Genomic DNA, 25,060 nt, shown 5'->3' on the forward strand with positions numbered 1-25,060 from the left:
ATACAAATGTCAGCTATTGTTATCCAATATCATTATATAAGAGATGGCACAATAGATAGGGTCTGGGGCTTGGAGTTCCTCTCTGGTTTGCCAGAAAGGTATGATTTTTCACATTTCTGGCAAACCAGAGAGGAATAGTTCCCCAAAGTGCCTCACTCACTTCCAAGGAAGCTTAGTTTGGGGAGAAATCTCATTTACTTTTCCAGTATCTCTACCATCTATAACCTCTTCTTGTTTCTCACTACTCCTTGTCATAGTGCATGACCTGTTATTTCTCAACTAATTAGTTAGGTGATGCCCTAGCCCCTGTTGTCTTCTTTCTCCATTCCAATATTTTTTTTCCAAAGTAACTCAAGGCAGAGTTCCAGACACTGTGCTAGGCACTAGAGATATAAGAAAAAAGCATATTGAATTAAGAAGCAGAATTCTTGGGTCCAAATCCCAGCTCTGCCACTCACTACCTGTATGATCTTGAGCAAATCATGACTCCTCTGGAACTCAGTTTCCTCATATATAAAATGAATGTATTGGACTAGATGAGATCCAATGTCCTTTTTAGCTCTAGAGTTATAATTCTCTGATCTGAGGGTGTTAAAAATGTGAACTACTAATTTATGATGTACCCTTTAATGCCTCTTCATCCAAAGATTTCGGTAGCACTCCAAGAAGATTGCATTCATTAAGTTCCCAGTAGCAACATATGGTGAATCACTGATTAGTTACAGCAGTAGAGACAATACCTAGCTATTAATCAGAGTAAACCAAGTCTATTTAATGCCAGCAAGAGGATGTACAGTAGAAATAGATGTGATGAAAACTCAGGGGGTCTCGAGTCCAAATAGGAAAAGGGTCCCCACCTGAGCTCAGCATAAGAAAATGCCTTTTCTCTGGAGCCTTTTTGCACTATGAGTGATGGAGTGTCAGCTAAGTTGACTTCTCCAGATCAGTGAGAAGGTGATGATAAAGCACCACACTCCCTTGACCTCTAATTTTCTTGGCAAAATTAAAAAAGTCCTGGCAGGGACACATAATTATATTGTAGAGTCAGAGATAAAGGACTGGGAGAGCAGAATTCAGACAGATTTCTAAGAGAAATGGTCTTGCTTTGACTTCTTTGGTGTGTGAATGCTTGGAATCCTTGGACATACACCAGCTTTTCTCACTTGCACTGCAAGACAAGTGCAAGGTTCAAGGTCATCTAATCCATCACTTATTTGAGACTTATCTCACCCATCCCCCAGTCCCAGGCTGAGCATCTCAACTCATCGGAATGCTGTTACTGTAAATGCTAACACATGGAGCCTTCTTGGTCTCTCAAAATCTGCCTTAGGCAGGCCAGCCAGGTGAGGGGTCTAAAACATGAAATTCACTGCTTCCCCTAACTGAAGTTCTCAGTCCCACTCCTGAACCATCAGGAAACATGCTCAAGAGGAAAATGTCCTTATGCTATAATCCAACTAGTTATTATTCTGTTATTTTGAGCCAATTTTAAGAAAATCCATTATAGATCAGAATAGGTAGTAAGAGAATAACTGGCATAGTAAAAGGAGAACTGGATACAAAATCTTATGACCTGAGTTTGAATCTCTACCTTCCTTCTTAACAGTTATATTACCTTAGAAGTCATATCACTTCTTTGAGGTTCAATTTTTTCAACTTTAAAATGAAGGGATGAGGTTGAAACCAGTATTCCTCAAAGGTTTAGTCCCACTCCATTGTTTTGTTTTTGTTCAGTTGTTTCAGTCATGTCCTATTCTTTATGAACCCATTTGGGATTTTCTTGGCAAAGATACTTGATTAGTTTGCCATTTCTTTCTCCAGCTCATTTTACAGATGAGGAACTAAGGCAAATAAGATTAAGTGACTTGCCCAGGTTAAGTGATAGCCAGATTTGAACTCATCTTCCTGAGTCCAGTCTTGATGCTTTATCTTGATGCTGACAATTTATCAACTCATATTTTCATGGCACTTGAAGATTTGCAAAAAATCCTGTTAAATAATTCAAGTATGAATAAGTTCATTTTGTATCTAAGAAACAGAGATAGATTATGGTATGGGCCTTGAAGTTAGAAAAACATGAAGTTAGATTCAAGGCACTCTTCTAAAGGTATATCCATTTTCCTGTCAGAGGGAAGAGTAGAAATGGGATAGGGTTTGGGTAAGAATACATTACAAGGCCACACTAGGAAAAGCTTTACCTGGAGTTCAAGGGGACAAGCTACTTAAACTTAATATTTTTTAAAATTTTAAATAAAAAATTATTGATGATTTTTGTTTTTATAGCATTTACATTTCCCAGTGTAGACTCCTTTGCCTCTTCCTTATACAGAGCTATCCTTTTTAAGAGGGAAAAATTTTTAAAAACATGAAGAAAAAGATTACCTCTGCAAAGAAACATTCAGAGGCAGCTTCTCCTCTCTCTTCTTTAGAGCCAAGCTTAGTTATCATAATTTTGTAGCATTCAATTTTGATTTGTTTCTGTTGTTGCCATTTACATTGTTACAGCCATTGTATATTGTTTTCTTTGATTCTATTTTGTTTCACTTTCTTTCTTTTTCTTTTTTTCTTTTTTTTTTTTTTTTTTGGCTGAGGCAATTGGGGTTAAGTGATTTGCCTAGGGTCACACAGTCAGGAAGTGTTAAGTGCCCCAAACTACATTTGAACTCCGGTCCTCCTGACTTTAGGGCTGGTGCTCTATCCACTGCCACCTAGCTGCCCCATTGCTTTATTTTCTTTCATAAGTCCTATACTTCATTGTATTCATTATGTTCATCATTTTTAAATAACATTCAAATACCATAATTTGTTATTCCTTCTTCATTTGATGGGCACCTACCTTGTTTCCAGTTCTTTGCTACTACAAAAAGTACTAGTATAAAGTGTCTCTAGGCTATAGAAACTACAAATATTGTCAATGCTCTCAACATTTCCAGACCAAGAGAAAAGCCATATTCATGATTTCTACAAAAGTAGTTCAGTGAAATCACAGGTCTAGATACCCTGCCACTACTACTATCTAAAATAGCTGAGGAAATGAAATTATGATGATTATGATGATTTCTTCCAAGCATCAAAAATATGATTTGAATTCAAGTATCCCAATATCAACACCAACACACTAACCATTGGATCATACTGCCATTAAACATCCCAAGACTACACAACTAATGAGTGGCAGAGCTGGAATCTCTCTACAATTCTCACAGAACCTTAAGTAAATAACATAACTACTTTTCCTGACCCTCTCAGCATTGCCTCAATCTGAATTTAGCCTGAAAAAGTCAGTGTTTGCAATATCTTTCATAAGCAGTGAACAGAATTCTTGCCTTTAGGTTGAGCCACTCAAGATGATATTGATTTGGTTTTGCTTTAAGAAAAATTAAGTCACAAGAGGGGCCGGTAAAACTTCGACAGTATTTACAACAAACATTATGTGCTCTGGATTTTTTGGCTGTTATAAGTAACTGAGTTCTCAAGGATTGATCAGATTGGTTAGGCAGTAGATGAAATAGTTTAAGATGATTGAAAACTGCTTACTGCCCATTTAATCCATCTGTTTCTTTCTCTTGTCCTAACTGTACTTAGAGATAGATGTGGATGTCAAACACATAAACAACTTTCCCTGACCACAGGAAAAGATGTGTTTAGAAATATAAAACTATCACTATGACTTTGCCTGATCCTTTCTTCTTCATCAGCATCCTGAGGCCAACCTGTCATCCTCATCTTCATCTATTTACATAGAGCATGAAGGTCATTAAGTATTTTTCAAAAACCCAGTGAAGCCTCATGTTGTTCGGTCATTTCAGAGTGCCTAGCTCTCTGGGATCCCATCTTGAGTTTTCATGGCAAATGTGTTAGAGTGGATTACCATTTCCTTCCCCAGATCATTTTACAGATGAGGAAACTGAGGTAAAGAGGGATGAGTGACTTACCCAGGGTCACACAACTAGTAAGTGTCTGAGGACAGATTAGAACTCAGGAAGATAAGTTTTTCTAACTGCAGACTTGCAGTCTATCCACTGTACCATAAATTTGTTATTCCTATTTCACAAATGAGGAAACTGAGGTTCTAAGAATAAAAGTGATTTTTCCAAGATCATGGAGCTAACATGAAGAATCCCTCTTTCCCCTCCAAACAATCCCAAATTGTGTGAGATAGAAGATCAGAGGGCATCTAGACCAATCTGAACAAGAATTCTTTCAACATCTCCAATGAGTATTCATACAGCCTCTATGGGAAGACCTCCAAGGAATGTTATTGTTCTCCCCAGCCCAATAGTCTATGTAATCTCTTTGCATTTTCTTCTATTAAATATGATCTGATTTGTTATGTCCCATTAATCTAGCCTGTCAAAATCTTTGTGGAACTTGACACTATCATCCAGATGAACTTTGTTTTGTTTATTTGTTTTCTTTGGAAAACAATGGGGTTAAGTGACTTGCAGGGTCACGCAGCTACTAAGTGTCTGAGACTGGATTTGAATTCAGATCCTCCTGACTTTAAGGCCAGTGCTCTATCCCCATGCCATCTAACTGCCTCCAATGTAACTTTGAATCATCTGTAGATTTGACCAGCATGTCTTCCCTTCATTCAGGCCACCAATTGGAATATACAAAGAGTAACACAGGACCACGGTGGGCTCAAGATCCCTGGGGCTTCAAAGGTCCCATGGAGACTCCCTCCCCATGGATGTGAGCTATTAAGGACTCCTCTAGGCCCTGTCATTCAGTCAGATTTTAGGCTGCCTAACTTCACTGTCCTCCAGCCCACATCTTCACAACTTGTCAATAAGCAGAGAAGGAGAGACTTTGCCAAATGCTTTACTATAATCTAAGAATACTATGTCTACAGCATCCCCCAATCTACCAGTCTAATTATCCTGTCAAAAAAGGAAATGAGGTTAGTCTGGCATGACCTGCTCTTGATGAAGCCATGCTGGTTTTTAGTGATCACTGCTTCCCTTTCTGAAAGCTCATATATCATCCCCTTAATAATGTGTTCTAGAATTTTACCAGCAATACAAGTCAAGCTCACTGCTCTTGAGGTTTTTGTTTTTATTTTTAATTTTCTCTTTTCCCTTTGATAAATTGGGACAACGTTTGCCCTTCTTCAGTTCAGCACAGCCTTTCGGGAGCCACATCCAGCAGTGATTGCAGAACAAGCTAGAAGGCAAACTCACATCTCCTGACAACTGGTCTTGTATACCTAGGACTCTGCTCTTCCTATGACACCATTTTCCTATATATTTTTGTCATAAGACCAAAGAATTCAGGGAGACTTTTTTTTTCTTTATGTCCTCATCACAGGCACAGTGTCTTACACATTGAGGCCTATTAATATAAGGTTTTCTCTCTCTCTCTCTCTCTCTCTCTCTCTCTCTCTCTCTCTCTCTCTCTCTCTCTCTCTCTCTCTCTCTCTCTCTCTTTTGGATCTATCCTATTCCTGCATATCCTTCCTTTCTTTTCTTCTTAAAAAGTATATCTGTTACTTCCTGATGTGACATCCCTTTACCTTCTCATCCAACAGAAGTATCTCTTTGAACAAATAGGTGCAGTTAAATAAAACAGATCACCATATAGTCAGAACTGAAAATGCATGCCTCATTCCACCTGAAGTTCACCATTTCCCTACTGAGAGATGGAAGGCAGGGTCTACCATCAGTCAATCCTCTGAAGTCATGACTTGTTTGTCACATTGATCATAATCAAAAATCCTCTGGTGTTGTTTTTCCTTTGTAGTATTTCAGTGATCTTTTAGATTATTTTTCTTGGCTTTACTTAATGTCACTCAACATCAGTAGACATGTCTTCCCAAGTTTCTTTGAATAGTTTATATTCTTATTTATTATAACACAATAATATTATATGCTATTCATATACAACAGTTCATGCAGCCATTCCTCCATTACTGGGAGCCCTGTTTGATCCCCATTTTTCTTTCTGTTTTTCTTATCATATTTCTAGAATTAGTTTAGTACTAATTTTTTAGTCTTAAAACCATCTCTATGTTTTACCTCCCTATCTGCCTGATCCAATCCCCAAGCAAAGAAAGCATTTAGAAGTACAAAGAGAGGAGTTGTCTGAACCTAGACTATAGAGAGAATTGAACGTCATATCTGGACTAGCTCCATTCCCCACATCAATACTTATGAAAATTCAGGGAATGAGACAACATAAGGGGGAAGTTGCAAAGTCTTGGGCAAAAGAGAATGAAAACCTAAAGGCAAATATCTCTGTTGCAGAATAGAAGTTTATTAATCTAGAGCCAAAAACAATCTTAGAAGCCATTTAGTCCAACTTTTCATTTTATATATAAGGAAAACAGGGTGTAATAAGTACCTGAGGACACACATTAGGAAACATTAAAGGCTGGATTTGAACCCTGGTCTTCTGATTCCAGAGCTATTTCCATTCTGAATTTGACCATGTACCTCTGAATTCAGGCTTATTTAATAATTATCTTATTTCAGAGTTTAGGGGAGGAAACTGAGAAAGACAAAAATTATTATCTGTCCAGACTCACACAGCCAATGTCTGAGACTGGATTTGAACTTGATTCTTTCTGACTCCAAACTCAGCTACCTCTAGGGTTATCCAACCAGTCAGCATAAGAGCAGAGACTGCAATCTCTTGACTTAGGTACAGTATATTTTCTACTTCATCATGCCATCTCATTGAACTTGATTAATTTCTTTATTTCATTCTAGGAACATTTCTATTTAGAGAGCCAATATTATGGACCTTGAATAATAATATCCCTTTTCCCTGAGCAATGCTTGGGATGCAGCAACAATTCCTTAATCACCAGCTTTCTTTTCTTTTTTCTATATTCCATGAGAATTTCCTATGAGTGTGATCTCATCCTTACATCGTTATCCCAACACTTCCCCCCAAATTTATATCACCTAATTGAATTCTGAGGGGCAGCTAGGTGACATAGTGGATGGAGCACCAGCAATGAATTCAGGAGGACCTGAGTTCAAATCTGGTCTCAGACACTTAACACTTCCTAGCTGTGTGACCCTGGGCAAGTCACTTAACCCCAGCCTCAGGGAAAAAAAAAAAAAAAAAAGATTTGAATTATGGATCTAGAGATAGAAGGCATGTCAGCAGCCATGTCAGCAGCCATATAGATCTGCCCTCTTATTTTAAAGATAATGAAACTTAAACTTGTGTAGACCTACATGGGCAGTATTTGAACCCACATTCTCTGACTTCTAATACAGTGATGCTCTTCTTGTGATGTCTAGCTTCCCCGCCCCCCATCACATATGGTGAGAAGGGCATTTTAGCCATTAAAGATGTACACATTTATTTCTCTTGGGAGCTCAATTAGTTTCCACCAACAAAAATGATCTTTACATCATAAGAGAATAATTTTGGAGAGTATGCAATAGACATCTAAACTCATGTACTTATAGGATTGGAAGGACTCATAGAGGTCATCTAGTCCAACCTATCATCCAGGTTCCTCTCTCCAACATTTGACAGGTGTTCACTGCTGCATGGAATAAACCTGGGCTAAGAGCTTCTATGTTCATTACCCACATTAGGGGGACAAATCCATCGTTATTAGCTTTATAAGTGTTTTCAGTCAATGCATGTTTCCAATCTCAATGGCTTTCTAATTGTAATTGAGCCTAAGCACAATGAAAAGATGCATGGGGTAAATCATTCATGTCACCGATGATAAATTATATATGAGAAATATGGTATAAAGAACAGTAGACTTGAGATCAGATAACCTGGATTCAAAACCAGTTCTAGGAAATGGCTTCTGTTCTCTGGGTCTCAGTTTCTTCAGCTGTAAAATCAGGAAATTGGACCAGCAGGTGATCTCTAAAAACCTTTATAATTCAATATCTCAATAATCATGCACTATGATGTACATTTCTCATATTAGCTCAAGTTCTTTCTTAAGCCAGTCTCCTCCACATGGCAGATGTGACTTACCACCTGGGTTTCATCATGTTAGGTCATGAGAAGCTGCTTTACATGTCCTGTCTTTCTTTTGGCTTGGCAGGAACAGTATGTGTTTGTCCATGATGCCATCTTGGAGGCCTGCCTTTGTGGCAACACAGCTATTCCTGTGTGTGAGTTCCGGTCCATATACTATAACATTAGCAGACTGGATCCACAGACCAATTCCAGCCAAATAAAAGATGAATTTCAGGTAAGAAGAGATATTTTGTGCACCAAACATGAGACTAATTTGGCCATGTATATTTGGGCCAGAACATTTGTTCTGGCAAGGGGACAGACTCATCCTTTTTGGATACCTTTTGCTATATATGCAATAATATTATATTATCAGATTTCAAGAGGACTAATTCTTCTGAGAACTTTCAAAGTTTGTAATGCTGGAAAAGACACAGTCTGGAGTCAATGGGTAATAATACATATTCAGAGAAAGGCTGATTAAGATCGAAACTCTTCTCCATAAATAGGGAAGAACCACCAACAAATCCATCTATTATGGTTATGTGACCTTTATGTCTTCATATAAAATCCTTCATGTGTTATAACTAAGAAATTTCCTAGCTGGAAACCAAGATCAGTCAATATTTTTGCATAACTGGGCTCAGAGTATAAACCTAGGGTCTACTGGTGCTAATAGATTTTATTTTTTAATAGAATATTGGACTAGGCAGATGTACAAGGTAACACTCTCTGTTTCATTCCCCAAACACGAGAAGGTAGGGGAAGAGGAGAGATCTGCAAACATTCCTGACCAGAATAGTCTTTGATAGGAAGAAAGGAGACAATCCAGAGCAGGAGGCAGCAGACTTCCTTAGAGAAAAGGAATAGCATAAAGACAGCCACAGAAGTGAGGAAAGCTCATCATGGATCCTCATCCTTTTGGATTTCCTACAAATAATCAATCTGGGTACAGATTTCTCAACATCTTCTATGATTATCTCCCTACAGACCCTCAATATTGTGACACCCCGTGTCCGGCCTGAGGACTGCAGCATTGGGCTCCTGCCAAGAAATCATGACAAGAATCGCAGCATGGAAGTCCTCCCTCTTGACCGCTGTCTTCCCTTTCTTATCTCTGTGGATGGAGAATCAAGCAATTACATCAATGCAGCATTAATGGATGTAAGCAGATTTCTAGCTAATCCCTCTTGTTCTCCTTCCTGCAGGCTGGATGGACTAAGCCAGGTGGTAGGGATCATGGAGCCCTGCTCCTCCCAAATAACATGTGTAAAGTAAATTCTGTCCTCTGGCTCCTGTAAGGGAGCTGCTCCTACATCTCTGAGAGGTTACCTTTTTGTAGGGAAATTTTCCTTTCTGTCCCCCTCCCCCACATACACACTTCTAAATTCTCTATCCAAGATAGTGCAGACAAGTTCCTAGGCTCTTACTATCCATGTCAATAGAATCCAAGTTTGGACAGATCCTATCAATTTTAACGAATGCACCTATTGATAAAGCATGTGGCTCTTATCCCAACTTAGCTAAGGTCAGAGAAACTCATCACAAGAGTTAGCTATTGAGTCATGAATCTTTTTGTCACAGATACTCACAAAGACCATCTTCTAGAGAAACCACAGAGAGGTTGCTATAATCAGGGGAGGGATTTCCAAACCCATGAAAACCTAGATCATTTGAAATATTAAAGAAGGGAAAGTTCTGGACAGCTCCAAATCCCTTTGATTCTAGGCCCAATCTGGTTCTTCTCATTGGCTGCTCAGTTACAGAATCTTAGCTTTTCCCTTTCTCTGAAAGTCATGTTTAACATCTCAGAATTGTCAATTTTTTCCAAATCTTTTGTTGTAAGAAGTGCCCTAGAATAGGAGCTGAAAGAACTAGTTTTCATACTATGACCTTCTACAAGAAGCTTTTCCCAGGCCCCTTTAAGCTTAATAGCTTCCCTCTAAGATTATTTCCAGTTAATAATGAATATAACTTATTTGTAGGTAGTTGGTTTGCCTATTGCCTCCCCCTATTGAATTGTAACCTCCTTAGGGGCAGAGATTTTTCTTTCTTTGACTCTCCAGCTCTTTGCATATATACCTGGTATATAGCAGGTACTTAATAAATGTTTTCTGACTTAACTTGCCATTAACTTACTGTGTGATCTTAGTCAAGTCATTTACTTCTCATTGGGCCTCATTTCCTTCCTTTGTGAAATAGGAATCTCATCTCCTCCCTGCCTCCCTCACAGGAGTATAATAATGAGAAAATGGATGGGAAAATGCTTCTATAAGCCCCAGCAGGTAAAAAGCAAGGAAATATTTCTCTAAGCATCAGCTCTCTCTCTTGGGAGTTTTATTGCCAAGGGCTACACAGAGCCTCTTCCTGAGTTGTTGTCCAAACTCTGATCAGCTTCTGTTTAATATTCTAAACCTTCTTTCTTCTAAAGAGCTCCTAGCATCCTCCTTGGCACATCACCCTCTACTGTGCCTTACAGGTAATCAGTGAGATATTTGTCACTACATCAAGTCCCCAAATTTAAGTGAATTATGAGTTTTGGCCCCAACTAGACAATTTTCTCCTTGACCTCCTATGTCCAAGGATGATTATGGCTATATGATTACATAATATCAACCATAAGATCACAGATTGCAAGATGAAAGGGACTTTTGAGATCACTTCATCCAATCCTCTCATTTTACAACTGAGGAAAGTGAGGTCCCAAAGGACAGAAGTGGGATTAGAATTTAAATTCTTTTGATTTCAAATCCAATGAGATTTGTTTTTTCCACCCTGTATCATTATTCTTTCCAGCACACATCATATGTCTGGATGTTTAGGAATCATCTGGATTAAGACTGAATCTTACAGTATCCATGTAGATATTTGGTACTCAGAAGTGTGTGTGTGTATGTGTGTGTGTGTGTGTGTGTGTGTGTGTGTGTGTGTGTGTGTGTGTGTTAATAAAGCTGATCCCATATTTTCTGAAGAAGCATTTACTTCTCATTCTGTTTCTTTTCTGCATACCACTCTTACATCTTCCCCAATAGTCCCTATATATTTACTCTATACATCTTTGCCCCCAGTCGAACTTCACATTGAAAGTCTATCTAGCAGGCCCTTTGTCTATTATTCAGAAGCTTATGAGGTTTCCTGAGGTCAAATGAGGACCATAGGCTAGGCTGATGCTAATTGTATTCACTTTGCCACAGGGCATTTCTCTAGTTCGCCTGTCATCAGGGTCTTTTCTTTTCTTTCAAAAGAGGGGGAGGAAAAAAATCTCTTATCTGTATTCCAACTTAGTCTGTACATTATCTGGTAACCATAGCAGCTTTCCTCCTGGTGGAAAAATATGAAGTCCTCTGGGTTAATTTTTAATGTTTCCCCTGGTAAAGGATGATGTTATCCGCAGAATGGATTGCTAGCTGATTCCTAAAAGCCAGCCAGAGCACAAGTCTTCAACATATTTGCAGATAAGGTTTGTCAGATATGTCAGGCTATTAGAGCATTTATCATGGGAGAAAGTGGAGGACCAGAGACCAGGCTCCCTACATCCTGAAGCTCGTCTTTCCCCAGCTGTAAGTGAATTGATTCCCAGGTCTGATGGAATCTGCTTTTCACTGAATCCAGAGCAGTTCCCTGGGGGATTCACAGGCTCTGCTCTAGAATAAAGGCAGGCAGGTGAGAACCAGTTGTACTGCACTGACCAGGCTGAATTAAAGCCCTCATCCAGCCAAGAGCCTTAGGTCTGTCACTGAAACATGACCAGGGTCACTCAATGCTTATTCAGCAGCTTCTCCCACAGGAGGTTTCTCCTGAGAAAGCAAAGTGAGGGCTTTTCTAACGCATTAGTAAATTGGGAATATAGTCCAGGGTTTACTTGTTTTTGGATACCAATCAGACTTTTCATAAGGTTAGGAATTGAGGGAAGCTCTGAATTGAGGGAGCTCTGTCACTCACTGAATCACCAAGGGCCAGTCACTTCTTCCTTCAGGCCTGTTTTCTCCTCTGCAAAATGAAGCACTTTGATTAAGTGATCTTTCAGGTCCCTTCTACCTCACACTTTCTAAGATTCAGCAAGGATTCATTTGAGAGCCTGACTTCTCCAAGTTACTTCTTACATCTTCAAATATTTTCTTATCTTGTTCTTTCTTTAAAGCATAAGTTCTTAACCTGAGGTCCATGAACTTAAATATATACATATATACATATATTTGGATATATGTATATGTTAAATATATATCAATATAGTAGGTTCCTTTTACATTCCCATATATTTTATTTTAGACATTTATAAACAGTGCTCTAGGCAGGGCTCGACAGATTTCACCACACCACACCACATGGCCAAAGGGGGACACAACACAAGTAAAGGTCCCTTGCCTTTTTCCCATGAGACATAGAACCATCTTGCAAAGCATGAATGTTCATACTCATCCACACATACCTTTGATCTGGAAAGACCATGCAACTTGGCCCAAAGTGGTAGAAGTACATGAAATTACACATATTCAGAATGTGTAATCATCTTTCATTAATTTTCCCCAATACCTTGCAGAGGAGTTTACACAACAGGCTGCTTAATATTTTCTGGAAGAAAAAAAGGAAAGAAGTGAAGGAAAAGAAAACAGGGCTAAGATATCCCATTTAAAAGGCATTTTTTATGTTCCAAATAATACAGGAGATCAAGCTGTTTCAGAGAACAAGCTACTTTCTGAAAACTTAAAAGCTAAGCTATGGTACAAAGAAAGAGACTCTGCATCAGGAGTTCTGAATTCAAATTCTGACTTTACCACTAATTTGCTGTGCAACTTGAGACAGGATAGTTTCCCTTGTTTTCATCTTCAATATTACCCTCTAAAAGGAAGAATTTGAATTTGTTGATCTCCAAGGTCACTCTACAAAGGAATATTCTGTAATTAGCTATAGGTTGCTAGGCAGTGCTATAATGCACAGAGCATTGGCTAGACTCAGAAAAACTCATCTCCCTGAGTTCAAATCTGATTCTAGACATATACTAGCTATGTGATCTTGGGAAAGTCACTTAACCCTATCTGCCTCAGTTTCCTCATCTGTAAAGTAAGCTGGAGAAGGAAAAAAGCTGGAGGCAAACCAATGCAGTATCTTTGCCAAGAAAATCCCAGATGAGGTCACAGACAGGACAAAACAAAAACAAAATAATTAACTCCAACCAAATTCATTAAAAGTCATTCTTATCTTTTTATAGAATAATTCAGGACTTCTTAAACTTTTTCCACTCATGATCCCTTTTCCCAAGAAATTTTTATATAACCCTGAGGTTATAGGTATATGAATTAGGTATATGAGCCAAATTATTTACTATTAATAAATCATGTAGAAATATATTTTAAAACAATTCTTTTTATCACTTTGTAAAGATAAAAGCAAATGTGCATACTAATAAGATAGATGTGCTTGTTTGATTGTTTTTATATAAAGAATTAAATCTTGGCAGAATAATTTGATGCCTTTTACTGTTGCCAAATTTTTCAAGACCTCCACATTCAGTTGTATAATCCACAATTTAAGAAGTTTTTGGCTCAGATCTTCCCATCCACTGACTCACAGAAGCAAACCCAAAGAACTCCATCATGCCACAAGCCTTAAGCTAATTATTAGGAAGTTAGGTGGTATAATGGATGGAGTTGTTGGGTGTTGAATCAGGAAGATGTGGGTTCAAAGGTGACAGCTTGTATATCCTAGATGTGTGATTCTGAGAAGTCATCAATTGCTTCTTAGTCTCAATTTCCTCTCCTATAAAATGGAGATAATAGCACTTCCAGGTTTTTTGTGAAGATCAAGTGAGACAATTTTTGTCTTTGTCAACCTCTAAAGTGCAACTCATTATTATTTTGTATAGGCAAAAATATTTCAACTGTATTTCTTTTAAGATCTCCTATATGTCAAATTCTCCTTTTACTCACACTGGCCTGCCTCTCTCCAGCATTCTAAGGAACTTTATAACTATTTTTCATTAGTTTCCCTGCAAAGTGGTCAGGAAACCACAAGCTATTGGAAAGCAACATGAACAGCTGTTGGAGTAAATTGTCTGGAGCCACCTCCTGAGGGTTACTACCCTCAGAAAAAAAAATAATTTTTATTTTTTAATGATCCTTCAGCCCAAATTCAAAAAGAAAAAGTTTGAAAAGAAAAGCAATTTCTGCCTTCATGTCAGAGCCCCACCTATGCACTGGAAGGTTTAAGTGTGGTAGAATAGAGAAAGAGCTAGATCTGGCATCAAGAAGACCTAGTTCAAATCTTACCTCTCATAATTCCCAGTTATGAAATCGCAGACCAATTCTTTAACCTCTCTGTGCTACAGTTTCATCATCTGTGAAATGGGAATTAAATGCCTATCTCCCTGGATTAATGGAAGGCTCAAGCTAGATAATGTATAGAACATAACTTGCAAGTTTTAAAGCTCTGCAAAAATGTCAACTATTACTATTCCCTGTTGGCTGCAGCTTAGGCTGTGCTCTCCCTTCAATGACCTTCTCCAACATTTACAGTTTCTGCCTTGCAGTCTAGAATTAAATTATACCCCATCTTCTATGGTTCTCTTCCCCACCTGTATGAATCTTGTTTCCACAGTGAGATTGTTAAAGGAAAGGAGTAACCAGAGCATGAAGCCAGTGCTTGGCCTGCCCAAGTCTCTGGGTGTCATTTGTCCCTCTATTTGTCTCATCAAAGTGAAAGAGGCACATTTTCAAACTTAAATACTCATCCCCAACCTGATACTTTGTAGTGGTCAGTTTGTGGAGTCATGAGATCCTAGACTTAGTGCCAGAACGAATCCCAGAGACCATCTAGTCCAGAGGTTCTTGACTTGGGCTCCTGATAACTTTTCATTATCACTAATTCTCTTTGTCATCTTTTGGGTTTTATTTTATGTATTTAAAAATATGATTCTTTAAAAGGATCCACAGGATTCATTGAATGGCTAAAGAGGCCAAGGATACCAAATGTGGGTTCTTATCCAATGATCAATCCAAACCCTCATTTTGTCGGTGAAGAGCCCAAGATGCTTTAGTGTCCAGAGATTCTTTAGTCCAGAGAACTTTTGTGATTAATCCAAAGTTGGTAAATGATAAGAGGTAGGGATTAAATCCAGGTCCTTAGGCTCTGAATACAGTGTTCTTCACACACTGTACCACACAGCCTCACACATAGAATGATAAACTTTTAGAAAAGGAATAAGCTTTAGAGACCAATGCATCTATTTGCCTACATATGAGGAAACTTCCAGTGAAAGGCTTTCTCCACTAAGTATGGTTAATTTTTGCTTATGGTTTGTCTCAGAGCAAAACACCAGAGGAAAATTATTTTGCCTCATGGTATTCTTCAACTACTTATCTATTCTGGTATTCACTAGCACTAAATGTGCCAGGATTTGAGTATCATACTCAGTTGATGCTAGGGAGACATGACCCTTGAGATTCCTAAACCCAAACATGCCCCTTCCCCTAAGGAGCCCTTGGATCAGAACCTGAAGTCACAGACCTGCCTTAACCAATCATAGCATCTCCAGAAATTATATAAGAAGAGGTGTCCTTTCATCCCCAGATGTGCAGTGGGTTGGGGAACTAGAGGGAAAAAAAATCACCTCCCAGTATTTTTCATTTCATATTCTAATCATTATTATTTGCTGAGTCCCAAGACATAAATAATTTATTTGGATAATCCCTATTCTGGTGACACTTTTCTAATGAAATGTCTTAGTTTGAAGGAGAATGATTCCATTATGAGAAGGTTTCATTCACACTGGAGCTGATAACGAGAAGGTCTCAATGCTTTGTATAATCAGTTTAAATGACTCAGATGGCCTCCTGTCAGCCTCATGGGTCTAATAGTCATCTGAATAATGCTGATTGATGCATTTTTTAAAAGCCAATATTATTCTTTTGTCAGAGCCACAAGCAACCAGCGGCCTTTATCGTCACTCAGCACCCTCTTCCCAACACTGGAGCTGACTTCTGGAGGCTGGTGTTCGATTACAACTGCTCCTCGGTGGTGATGCTGAATGAGATGGATACTGCCCAGGTAGGTGCCAGCCTAGCCTCTGGAACAGACTCACCCTGAATGGGTCAAAAGAAGACAGGGCTTAGGAGGTATGACCAAAGTGAGTCTGATGGATACAAATGCTATGGCAGTTAGATGTCATAGACTTGGAGTTAAGACCTGAGCTGGTACATGTACTAGCTCTGTGATCTTGGAAAATTACAACTTCCCTCAGCCTTAGTTTCCTCATCTGCAAAAAGGGCATAACCATAGGACATCCTTCACAGAGTTGTTAGATTAGATATAAATATATATATATATATATATATATATATATATATATATATATATATATATATATATATATATATATATATATATGGAGATGTTAAAAACCTCCAGTTTCCTTAGATCAACTTTCATGGCTTTCTCCAAATAAGAAATGCAACAATAATTTGTATCCACATAGTTTCTTATAATACCTAAATTTATTAGCTCATCTGAGACTTATAACAATGTTGCAACTTAGTACAAGTATGATTATCCCCATTTTATAGATGAGGAGACTCAGTGCTGGAGAAATGAAATGATTTACTAGTAAATGTTGAGACTGAACCCCATCCCAGCTCTCGTGAATCTTAGCTAAAGGCTTTCTTTATTCTAAAGAAATAGAGATGAGAACCATGTAGGGATATCCAGAGCCTTTACCTTTGACTGGAGAGAAGCAGAATAAAGATACCACTAGCCAAGTTGAACTAGTTCTACAGCCTTAAGTGCCTTTGAAAGTCATCAAGACAAGGTTCTAAGAGCTCATTGGATTCCATTGCTTTGTTTATTCTACTTATTACCAGTCAGAGGACCACTGGGGTTCTTTTCAAACAGAGTTCACAGATTAGTCCTGAGAAGGGCCACCACCACCAGCTCCCACACACATACACACAAAGGATTAGCAGTGGCCTTCTGCCCACAAAGAACTCCATTTATCTTGTCAGTGAGCCCCTACTAGCAGAAGGTGTGGGAGGGAGGGAGGAAGGCTCTCCTACCAGTCCTCCTATCTTAGGTGAGGGAAGTGGCATTTATTACATAACCTCTCAAAAGCAAGAGATTTTCCAAGAGCTCCATGAAAATGCCAAGTGATAAATTTCTGGGGCCACATTAAAAGAAGTAGAGGGTCTAGACAAAAGGAGGTCATATCCCTAACATATTACTTTTTTATTGTTGTGGAGTCAAAACTTAATACCAAATAAAATGGGCATCTCATACACACACACACACATATAAACACAAAAATTGGCTATTAAACCAAGTAATTCTCTCCTATAAAACTTGATTTTCTTTTTAAATATATAATATGTTCAACCTATAACTTTCAAAGCTGTCCTGTTTGTGCTTTTTATTCTTAATTTCCTTTTGTTTTCTTCTCTGAATGATTTTTAAATGATCCCCTCTTTTGTTTTACCTATTCTTTTCCCTAGTGAGAATATATTTAGAATTCTGTGCCCAGTTCTGAATACTACCCTTTAGGAAGGATGTTGACACAGTGCAGCATTCCCAGAAAAGGGCAAACATGAGGGAGAGGGGATTAATGATCATTTCTTTGGAGAATTCACTAAGAAAAATTGTGATATTTATCCTGAGAAAGAGAAATCTTAAAGACTTTAGACTTAGAATGCTCTAGTGCAGGTACTAGAGATGCAAAGACAAATAAAGTAGTACATGCTCTTAAAAAGCTTATGATTTATTAATCATCATTATCAAAGATGAACAAGGAAAATTAGAGAAAGTACTGACAACTGGAGATATTTTAGAAGACTTCATAAGAAAGGCACCTGCAATGAATATTAAAGATGAGGAGTAGATTCCATGGGGGAGAGAGGAGGGAACAACAATATTGTGGTTTGTCCAAATATTGAGGCAGGATATAAACCATCAAATTTAAGGAATGGCTAGTATTCTGGTTTGGCAAAATCATAGAGTTCATGAAAGAAAGTAATATAAAATAAAACTGGAAAGGTAGGTGGAAGTCACCTAACTTTACCGGTTATAAAAGAACATAAATACCAGACAAAAGACTAGTATTTTAGACCATAAGAAGTGAGAGTTCTCTGAAGGTTTTTAGCTGAGTGACATAGTTAAACCTGTGTCTTAGAAAGATTATTGGGGGAGGGGAGGGGGGAGAAGGCAGCTACATGGCACAGTGGATAGAGCACCAGAAGTTAGGAGGATCTAAGTTCAAATCCGACCTCAGACATTTAATACTTTCTAGCTGTGTAACTCTGGGCAAGTCGCTTAACCCCAAATGCTTTAGCAAAATAAATAAATAAATAAATAAAAATCAAAAAACAAAAACAGGGGAAAAGACTGGATGTAGACTAGTAACCCAAGATCTTTGACATAATATAAGGCAATAACAAGTGATCAAGTCCTGAACTAGGATGGGAGCTTGTGCATGAAGATAAAGGGAATAAATTTGAGAAATGTTGTGGAGGTAGAATTGATAAGATCACTTATTAATTGAATTAGGGAGGGATTGGAGGATGCAAGAGTGGGTGGGGAATCAAAGATGACCAATTTGGGATTAAGATGATGATCTAAATAGAAATAGGGAATTTTAAATGAAGAGAATGTTTTGTTTTGTTTTGTTTTGCATTTTGCTGGAGGGGGGGATTATAGGAGGTGCAATGAATTCTGTTTAGGACATACTAAGATTGAGATATTTATGGGATATCAAGGATGAGGTAGTTAATATTTAATTTATAATACATAACTGAAATTCAAGAGATAGATGGCTTGAATTTATATAAATTTGAGTCATCTACATTGATACTTGAACCTATGAGAAACTGATAAATTTTCCAGAATTTTCAAGTGAAGAGAGAGAGAAAAGAAAAGAGGAAGAAAGAGAATGAGAAGGGAGGAAAGGGAGAAAGGAAGAGAAAAAAAGGGGAAGTGAGGGTGGGAGAGAGAAAGGGGAGGTAGAGAGAGAAGGAAAGAGATAGCTAGAGAGAGAGACAGAGAGAAACAGAGACAGAGACACAGAAACACACACACACACACACACACACACACACACACACACAGAGAGAGAGAGAGAGAGAGAGAGAGAGAGAGAGAGAGAGAGAGAGAGAGAGAGAGAGAGAGAGAATATATGTGCACAAGCATCTCAGACAAAGCCCTGAGCAATACCCTATTTAAGAAGGCAAAGCTTGAATGTTGATCCAACATAGGGGAATAAGAAATAGGTGATAGAGATGACAGCTTTAAGAGATTAGTATAATGGGAGCCAAGAAAAGAGTGTCTGAGGTAGGAAGAAGGAGTCGACAGTATCCAAAGTTGCAAAGACTATAAGGAGGATGAGCATTGAGAGACCATTATATTTATCAATTAAGAGATTATTGGAGATAGTACTTAGGTAGGAGGGCAATATGGAACAACAGCTTGAGAGATTCACAGGGTCAAGTGAAGGGTTTTTTTTCTTTTCTTTTTTTTTTTTTTTTGTTTTGTTTTGTTTTGTTTTGTTTTGTTTTAAAGAACAAGGCAAACTTGAACATGTTTGTAGAGAATGAGTAGAGAGCTAGTAAATAAAGGTAGAAGATTAGAGGAAGGGCATGATAAATAGGACAAGTTTTTGGAGGATAGGGAAAATTAGAAGATCAAAAGATAGAAGGTTGTCTAGGAGAGGGACAATCAGAAGAAATCGTGGGTGAAGATGGAGATGAGTTCTGAGATATAAAGTAAAGGAGAAGATAGGGTTTATGGCAGATTGCCTTTTTTATTAATAAAGTAAGAAGCTAGCACATCTGTTAAGAAAGGAGCAAATACAGAAGGTATTAATGATTTGAGTACAGAAGATATGGAACAGCCACTGGGGGGCATGTAATATAAAGTCAAAGCTGTCATATGGAAGATGGATTAAACTTATCATGTTTAGCCCCTAAGGGAAGAACCAGGGATAATGGATTCAAATTATAAAGAGGATGATTTCAACAACCTCTTTTTAAAAAGCTTCCTAACAATTAGAGCTGTCCTACAATGGAATGCCTTGTTTTACAAGGTAATGAACCCCCCACAACACTAGAAATATTCAAGCAGAGAATTGATAAACATTTGTTGCAGTTAATTTAAAAATTATTCCTACATCTGACAATGAATCAGACTGTACGTTGCTTTTATGACTCTGAGATTCTATGAGAAGCTGAAACAAAAAAATCTTTCTAAAAGTAGTCCATCAGCACCAGGTTTGTGCTGAGCACCATGGGAAATCAGTGGGTGGGCTTGCTCAGAGTAAGCACAAGATATCACCCTGGCTACAAAGAACTCACTCTCTAACTGAAGAGATAATACAAAGATAGATGATAGAGAATTTATTAAATGCCTACTATGTGCCAGGCTCTGTGCTAAGTGCTAAGGACATAAACACAAGTAAGCTAGCTAGAGCTGATGTAGAAAAGGTTAGAAAGTGCTTTGGGGAGCAGCAGCTCCTCTAGGAGAGTTGATCAGCCTGGGAGCAGAGTCCAAGTTTTAGGTAGAGATAGGGAAAGGGAGGTTGAGGATGATGCTCAAAGTATAGGCAGCAATGCTGAGCAGATGGCCAGTAAGTAAATTGAAATACAGGAAGCATTTCATTAGTAAGACTGTCCATGTCAGCATTCTACACCAATAAAAATGGGACTGAATTGTTTAGTATGACTGGGAAAATGGAAAGACTGAAACACATTGCTAATTGTACAATACAGATGAAAATATAGCAGGGATTTAGAGAAGGGCGAAGCTAGCCAACACAAAAACCAGCTGAAAGAACTGAGAATGTTTAGCCTGTAGATGATTCTGTGAAAGGATATGCTTGTTGTCTTCAACTGGCTGATGTATGAAAGAGGGCTTAGGCTTGTTCTTCCTGGTCCTATAGGATAGAACTAGAAGAAATAAGTGAAAATTACTAAGAGGCATTTCTCAGATTGATGTAAGGAAAAAATCTCCTAACAATTTATCATGTGAGGAGTTGCAGGGTTATAGAGTGAGTCAGAAGATACCTTCAAGGTCATCTAGTCCAAACCTCTCTTTTAAAAGAGGGGAAAACTGAAGCCCAGAGAGAACAAGGGCCTGTAAGTCATATAGACTAGTGCTTGACAGAAATGGGATTTGAACCCAATTCTTCTTATTCCATCACATTAGCAGAAAGGCAAGGAGGAAAAACCCTCAGGTGAATATAGACTAGAGCCTTTTCTTTTTCCATGAGTCCCTTCATCCACACCTGCATGCCTATGTCTTTGTATAGGCTGCTCTTAAGTTGGTGAAATGCTCTCTTCCATGGAGGATTAGCAAAGCCTTACTCCCAGCAGGAACAGAAAAGAGGAAAAAGTGATGGGAATTTAGGAACAGGATTCAGAATTAGGTTTTCAGATCTATCAATCTAGAAATTATCTTTTTGGACCTATGAATTCCTCAGTTTGGACTGATCCTTTGAGAACAGCCTCTGTGTATGCAAAAAATAAAGCCTGGAGGGGCAGAGGGATTTGCTGGCATATACAGTTGGCAAGATGCTCTTGAAATCTGCAGATGAATAGAGTATTTATTTATATAAATATTTCTATGATGCTCATCACAGCAGCAGCTGGGAGCCTTGCATCATTATAAAAGAAAAATTAAAAATAAACAATGACACATTGGGAGAATCAGAAAATCCATTGCCAGGCAATTTCAATGGCACCTGGAAGTGCTACCTTTTAAAGACATTGTCAGCATTTGTCTGCCATGGGGCCAAGGCCAGCCTGATCCAGAGAGGCCTGACTGAGCAAATAGGCACTAAATAGAATCATGCTGTACCTTGGAAGGCCAGCCCATAAAGGAATGGGTTAGAGGATGGTAAGGGGGGAAGAGGGGAGGGTATACAAACCAACTGCAGGCAAACAAAAAGTGAATCTCCAGGATGGCTCTGTTGGTGATCTCAAAATTTTGAACCAAGGGGTCCAAGCCTCAGTGTCCCTAACCTAATTCTATCTGTAAAAGATACCTTATTGGAGCAGCCTAATGCATTGGAAAGACAAAGTCAGGAGATCTGGATTCAAACCCAAGATTTAGAGGCTTGCTAATACAGTCATGTGATCATGAATTATTTCATTTCACTGCATTTCATTTTCTTCATCATAAAATGATAGACCCTAATATATTGGGGTACTGTAAGAATTTGGTGAATTGATGTGTGCAAACTGCTTTGTAAATCTAATTGCACTATGGAAATTTGAACAAATATTAACATTCCTCAGTTACCCTCTATTTTTTGCCTTTATGAGGTCTATTTTAAAGTCAATTTTTGAGTGAGCCCTGGTCTTAAACAAAGAAAGAAAGGATTAAAATCAAAGAAATCAAATGGAATCAATCAGAAGAGTCTCAGGAAAGCATTTATGATGGTGAAGAGGAGGATCCAGGAAGGTTCTAGGACGAAAGAGGCTATTTTCTACAATGGGGTATCTCTAGCCACAAGAGTAGAGAACATCCAAGCCATAGTCTGAGGGCTTCATTTAATCTTGTGTGGTCTGAATGACAAATATCAAGAGGTGACATTCCTCTTTGTGAACATAATCATATTCCTATTTATGAACCTAATTCTGACAACTCAACTCCAAGCTTTTTTCACCTCAGCAGGTATAAGTCATCCACACTTTCTTCTGGGCCATTCTTATATATAACTTTGTACAAATTCTCTGTAGGATGTTTATGACTTGTAACTTTTCCCCTGTTTCTATTTTCCTTACTATTTCCTCTGGATCCTTATAGCATTCACTCAATTAATTAACAAGTATTTTTAGTTCCCATCAAGTGTCAGGCACTGTGCTAGGAACACAAAAAAGTCAGGGTCCTTACATTCTACCCAGAAAGATAATAGGTATCTATAGAGGTTCATTCTAAATAAATAAACAAATAAATAAATAAATAAATAACAGGAAGGTTATGGTGGTAAGGGAGTACAAGGAAGAGGGAAGAGGAGAAGAGGATAGAAACAGTCATTAGGAAGAATCTCATGCAGAAATTGGCATTTGAACTGGATCTTGAAGAAAACTAGAGCTTTGAAGCCAAGAGGTGAGGAGAAAGTACATTCTAGGGATAGGAGATGGCTGATGCAAAAGGCAGGGAAATGAATTGTCATGTATTAAGACATAAAGCACTAAAAACAACTGGTTTCAGATGATGATCTTCTCATGTACAAAGGGGAAGAGAAAAAGAAAGTTTGGAATTTAAAATGCAAATTTAAAAAATTAAATGTAAAAGAATTGGAAAGGTAATTTGGGACTAGGTTGTGAAGAGTTTTAATAACTTAGACAGACTATCTATATCTTGATTTTATTTATGTGGCAGGGACTGAAGAAGAGTCATAGGTTTGAAAGTTAGAAGGAAGGTTGGAGATCATCTAGTCCAATTACTCTACATATTTTACAAAAGAATAAAATAAAGCCCAAATGGACAATGGTGCCATCTTAATGGGTGAATCTCTCTGCTGGTGTCTCTATCTCTGGATATGTGCCTACCTACCTAACTCAGTCTTTATTTCATTGTTCTTATTCTTCTTCCTTTTTTCTCCTATGTCTTGATTTCATAACTGGTCATAAAATAGAACTGAAGGTTATTATTTTTATGTGTGGTATCTATGGAATAGAGGACTCTGTTCTCTTCCTAATTTAAAAAACAGATGAGTGAACCATTTTATGGCTCTCTCTAAAAACAAAAATGTGATGTTGCTTTTTTTCTTAGTGAGCCCTTGATGAATCATTATTGCAGGTCAATTGTCCTTGATTGTGTGTGTGTGTGTGTGTGTGTGTGTGTGTGTGTGTGTGTGCATAAGTGTGTGTATGTGCATGTAAATGCAACTACATTTTCAAATGAGATAACAGGTGGAATTTATTAGCAGTCGTTCTATGTGCATGACACTGTTAAGAACTGAGGGTACAAAAACCAAAGCAAAACAATCCTTGCCTTCAAGAAGCCTACATTCTAAATTATGAATCAAAAAGTCTGAACTATGGAATCCTGGCTTTTCTGCTTACTAGCTATGTGACCTTGATCAAGTAAATCACTTAACATGTCTGAGCCTTGCTTCTTCATCTGTCAAGTGGAAATAATACTAACTATCATTCTTCTTACAGGGCTATTGTGAGGCTCAAATGAGATAAGATGTTTTGTGGATTGTAAAGTGCCAAATTGATTTTCTAGTTGGCAAGCCCATTACTAAATCTACCAGAAATATCAACATGTGACATTTTCCAGTATACTCATCTCCTAACTTTATTTACAGCTGATGAGCCTTTTCTGATTTTATCTGAGAAAAACCAGGGAATGAAAGATGGAGTGGCGAGAAAGGCACGATAAAGAGCAAAACCAATCATACACTAATTGTGTTTCCTCCTTGAACTCACTCCCCCTGAGCACATATTCATATGACCTAAATATATATGTGAAAAGCAGAAAATACCGTGAGGATAAACAACAGTAGCCTATTTCAGCACACACATTCTATGCTGCTTTGAAACAAATTTAGTTCATTATCAGAAAATAAAGTAGCCATTTTAAAAATACTGGCATGGTGCCAGTCTCAAATCCTGGGAGTCCTGGATGCCACCTAGAGACAAAGATCTTCTGGAATGAAAGGGAAACACTCACACAACGACAATATGGATATGCAGCCCACACCTGACCACTTTAAAGGCTTTCCTGATCCCCTTAGTTATTTATGTTTGCTCCCTGCTCCCCAAATTATCATGTATAGTCTTATCTGTTCTTGTGTCCTTGGAAATAGAATGCACATTCCTTAATAGAAGGAACATTTGTTTCTTTTGTTAATCTTTCTATTACTGATACCTAGCCCAAAGCCTTTTAAGCAGCAGGCAAATAATAGACTAATGAAATCTAAAGTTGAAGGGACCTTAGAAATCATCTGGTCTACTTGAAAAATAAGGAAACTTAGAGACAGAAAAAAAGTAACCTGCCCAAACCACATGGCTAATAGTTAATATAGTAAAGTTGGAACTTTAATATAGTAAAGGTGGAACTTGAACACAGTTCCTTATGGTTTCTAATGATTGGGTACCTGATTAGGCTGGCCCTAGGATGATTTCATTAGCAGGGA

General features: G+C 38.1%; 1 protein-coding gene across 10 annotated transcripts in view; it reads left to right on the forward strand.

The window, feature by feature from the left end:
- Positions 1–25,060, forward strand: part of PTPRT (protein tyrosine phosphatase receptor type T) — a 1,285,960-nt gene that overhangs the window by 1,250,399 nt on the left and 10,501 nt on the right. For all 10 annotated transcript variants that reach the window (XM_074292616.1, XM_074292619.1, XM_074292617.1 and 7 more), the window contains 3 exons: positions 8,027–8,176; positions 8,932–9,105; positions 15,853–15,984. In XM_074292616.1, coding sequence (XP_074148717.1) covers positions 8,027–8,176; positions 8,932–9,105; positions 15,853–15,984 — 456 coding nt within the window. The remainder of the gene's footprint in view (positions 1–8,026; positions 8,177–8,931; positions 9,106–15,852; positions 15,985–25,060) is intronic.

Source organism: Sminthopsis crassicaudata, chromosome 2, assembly GCF_048593235.1.
Source record: "Sminthopsis crassicaudata isolate SCR6 chromosome 2, ASM4859323v1, whole genome shotgun sequence".
Classification (NCBI taxonomy): Eukaryota; Metazoa; Chordata; class Mammalia; order Dasyuromorphia; family Dasyuridae; genus Sminthopsis; species Sminthopsis crassicaudata.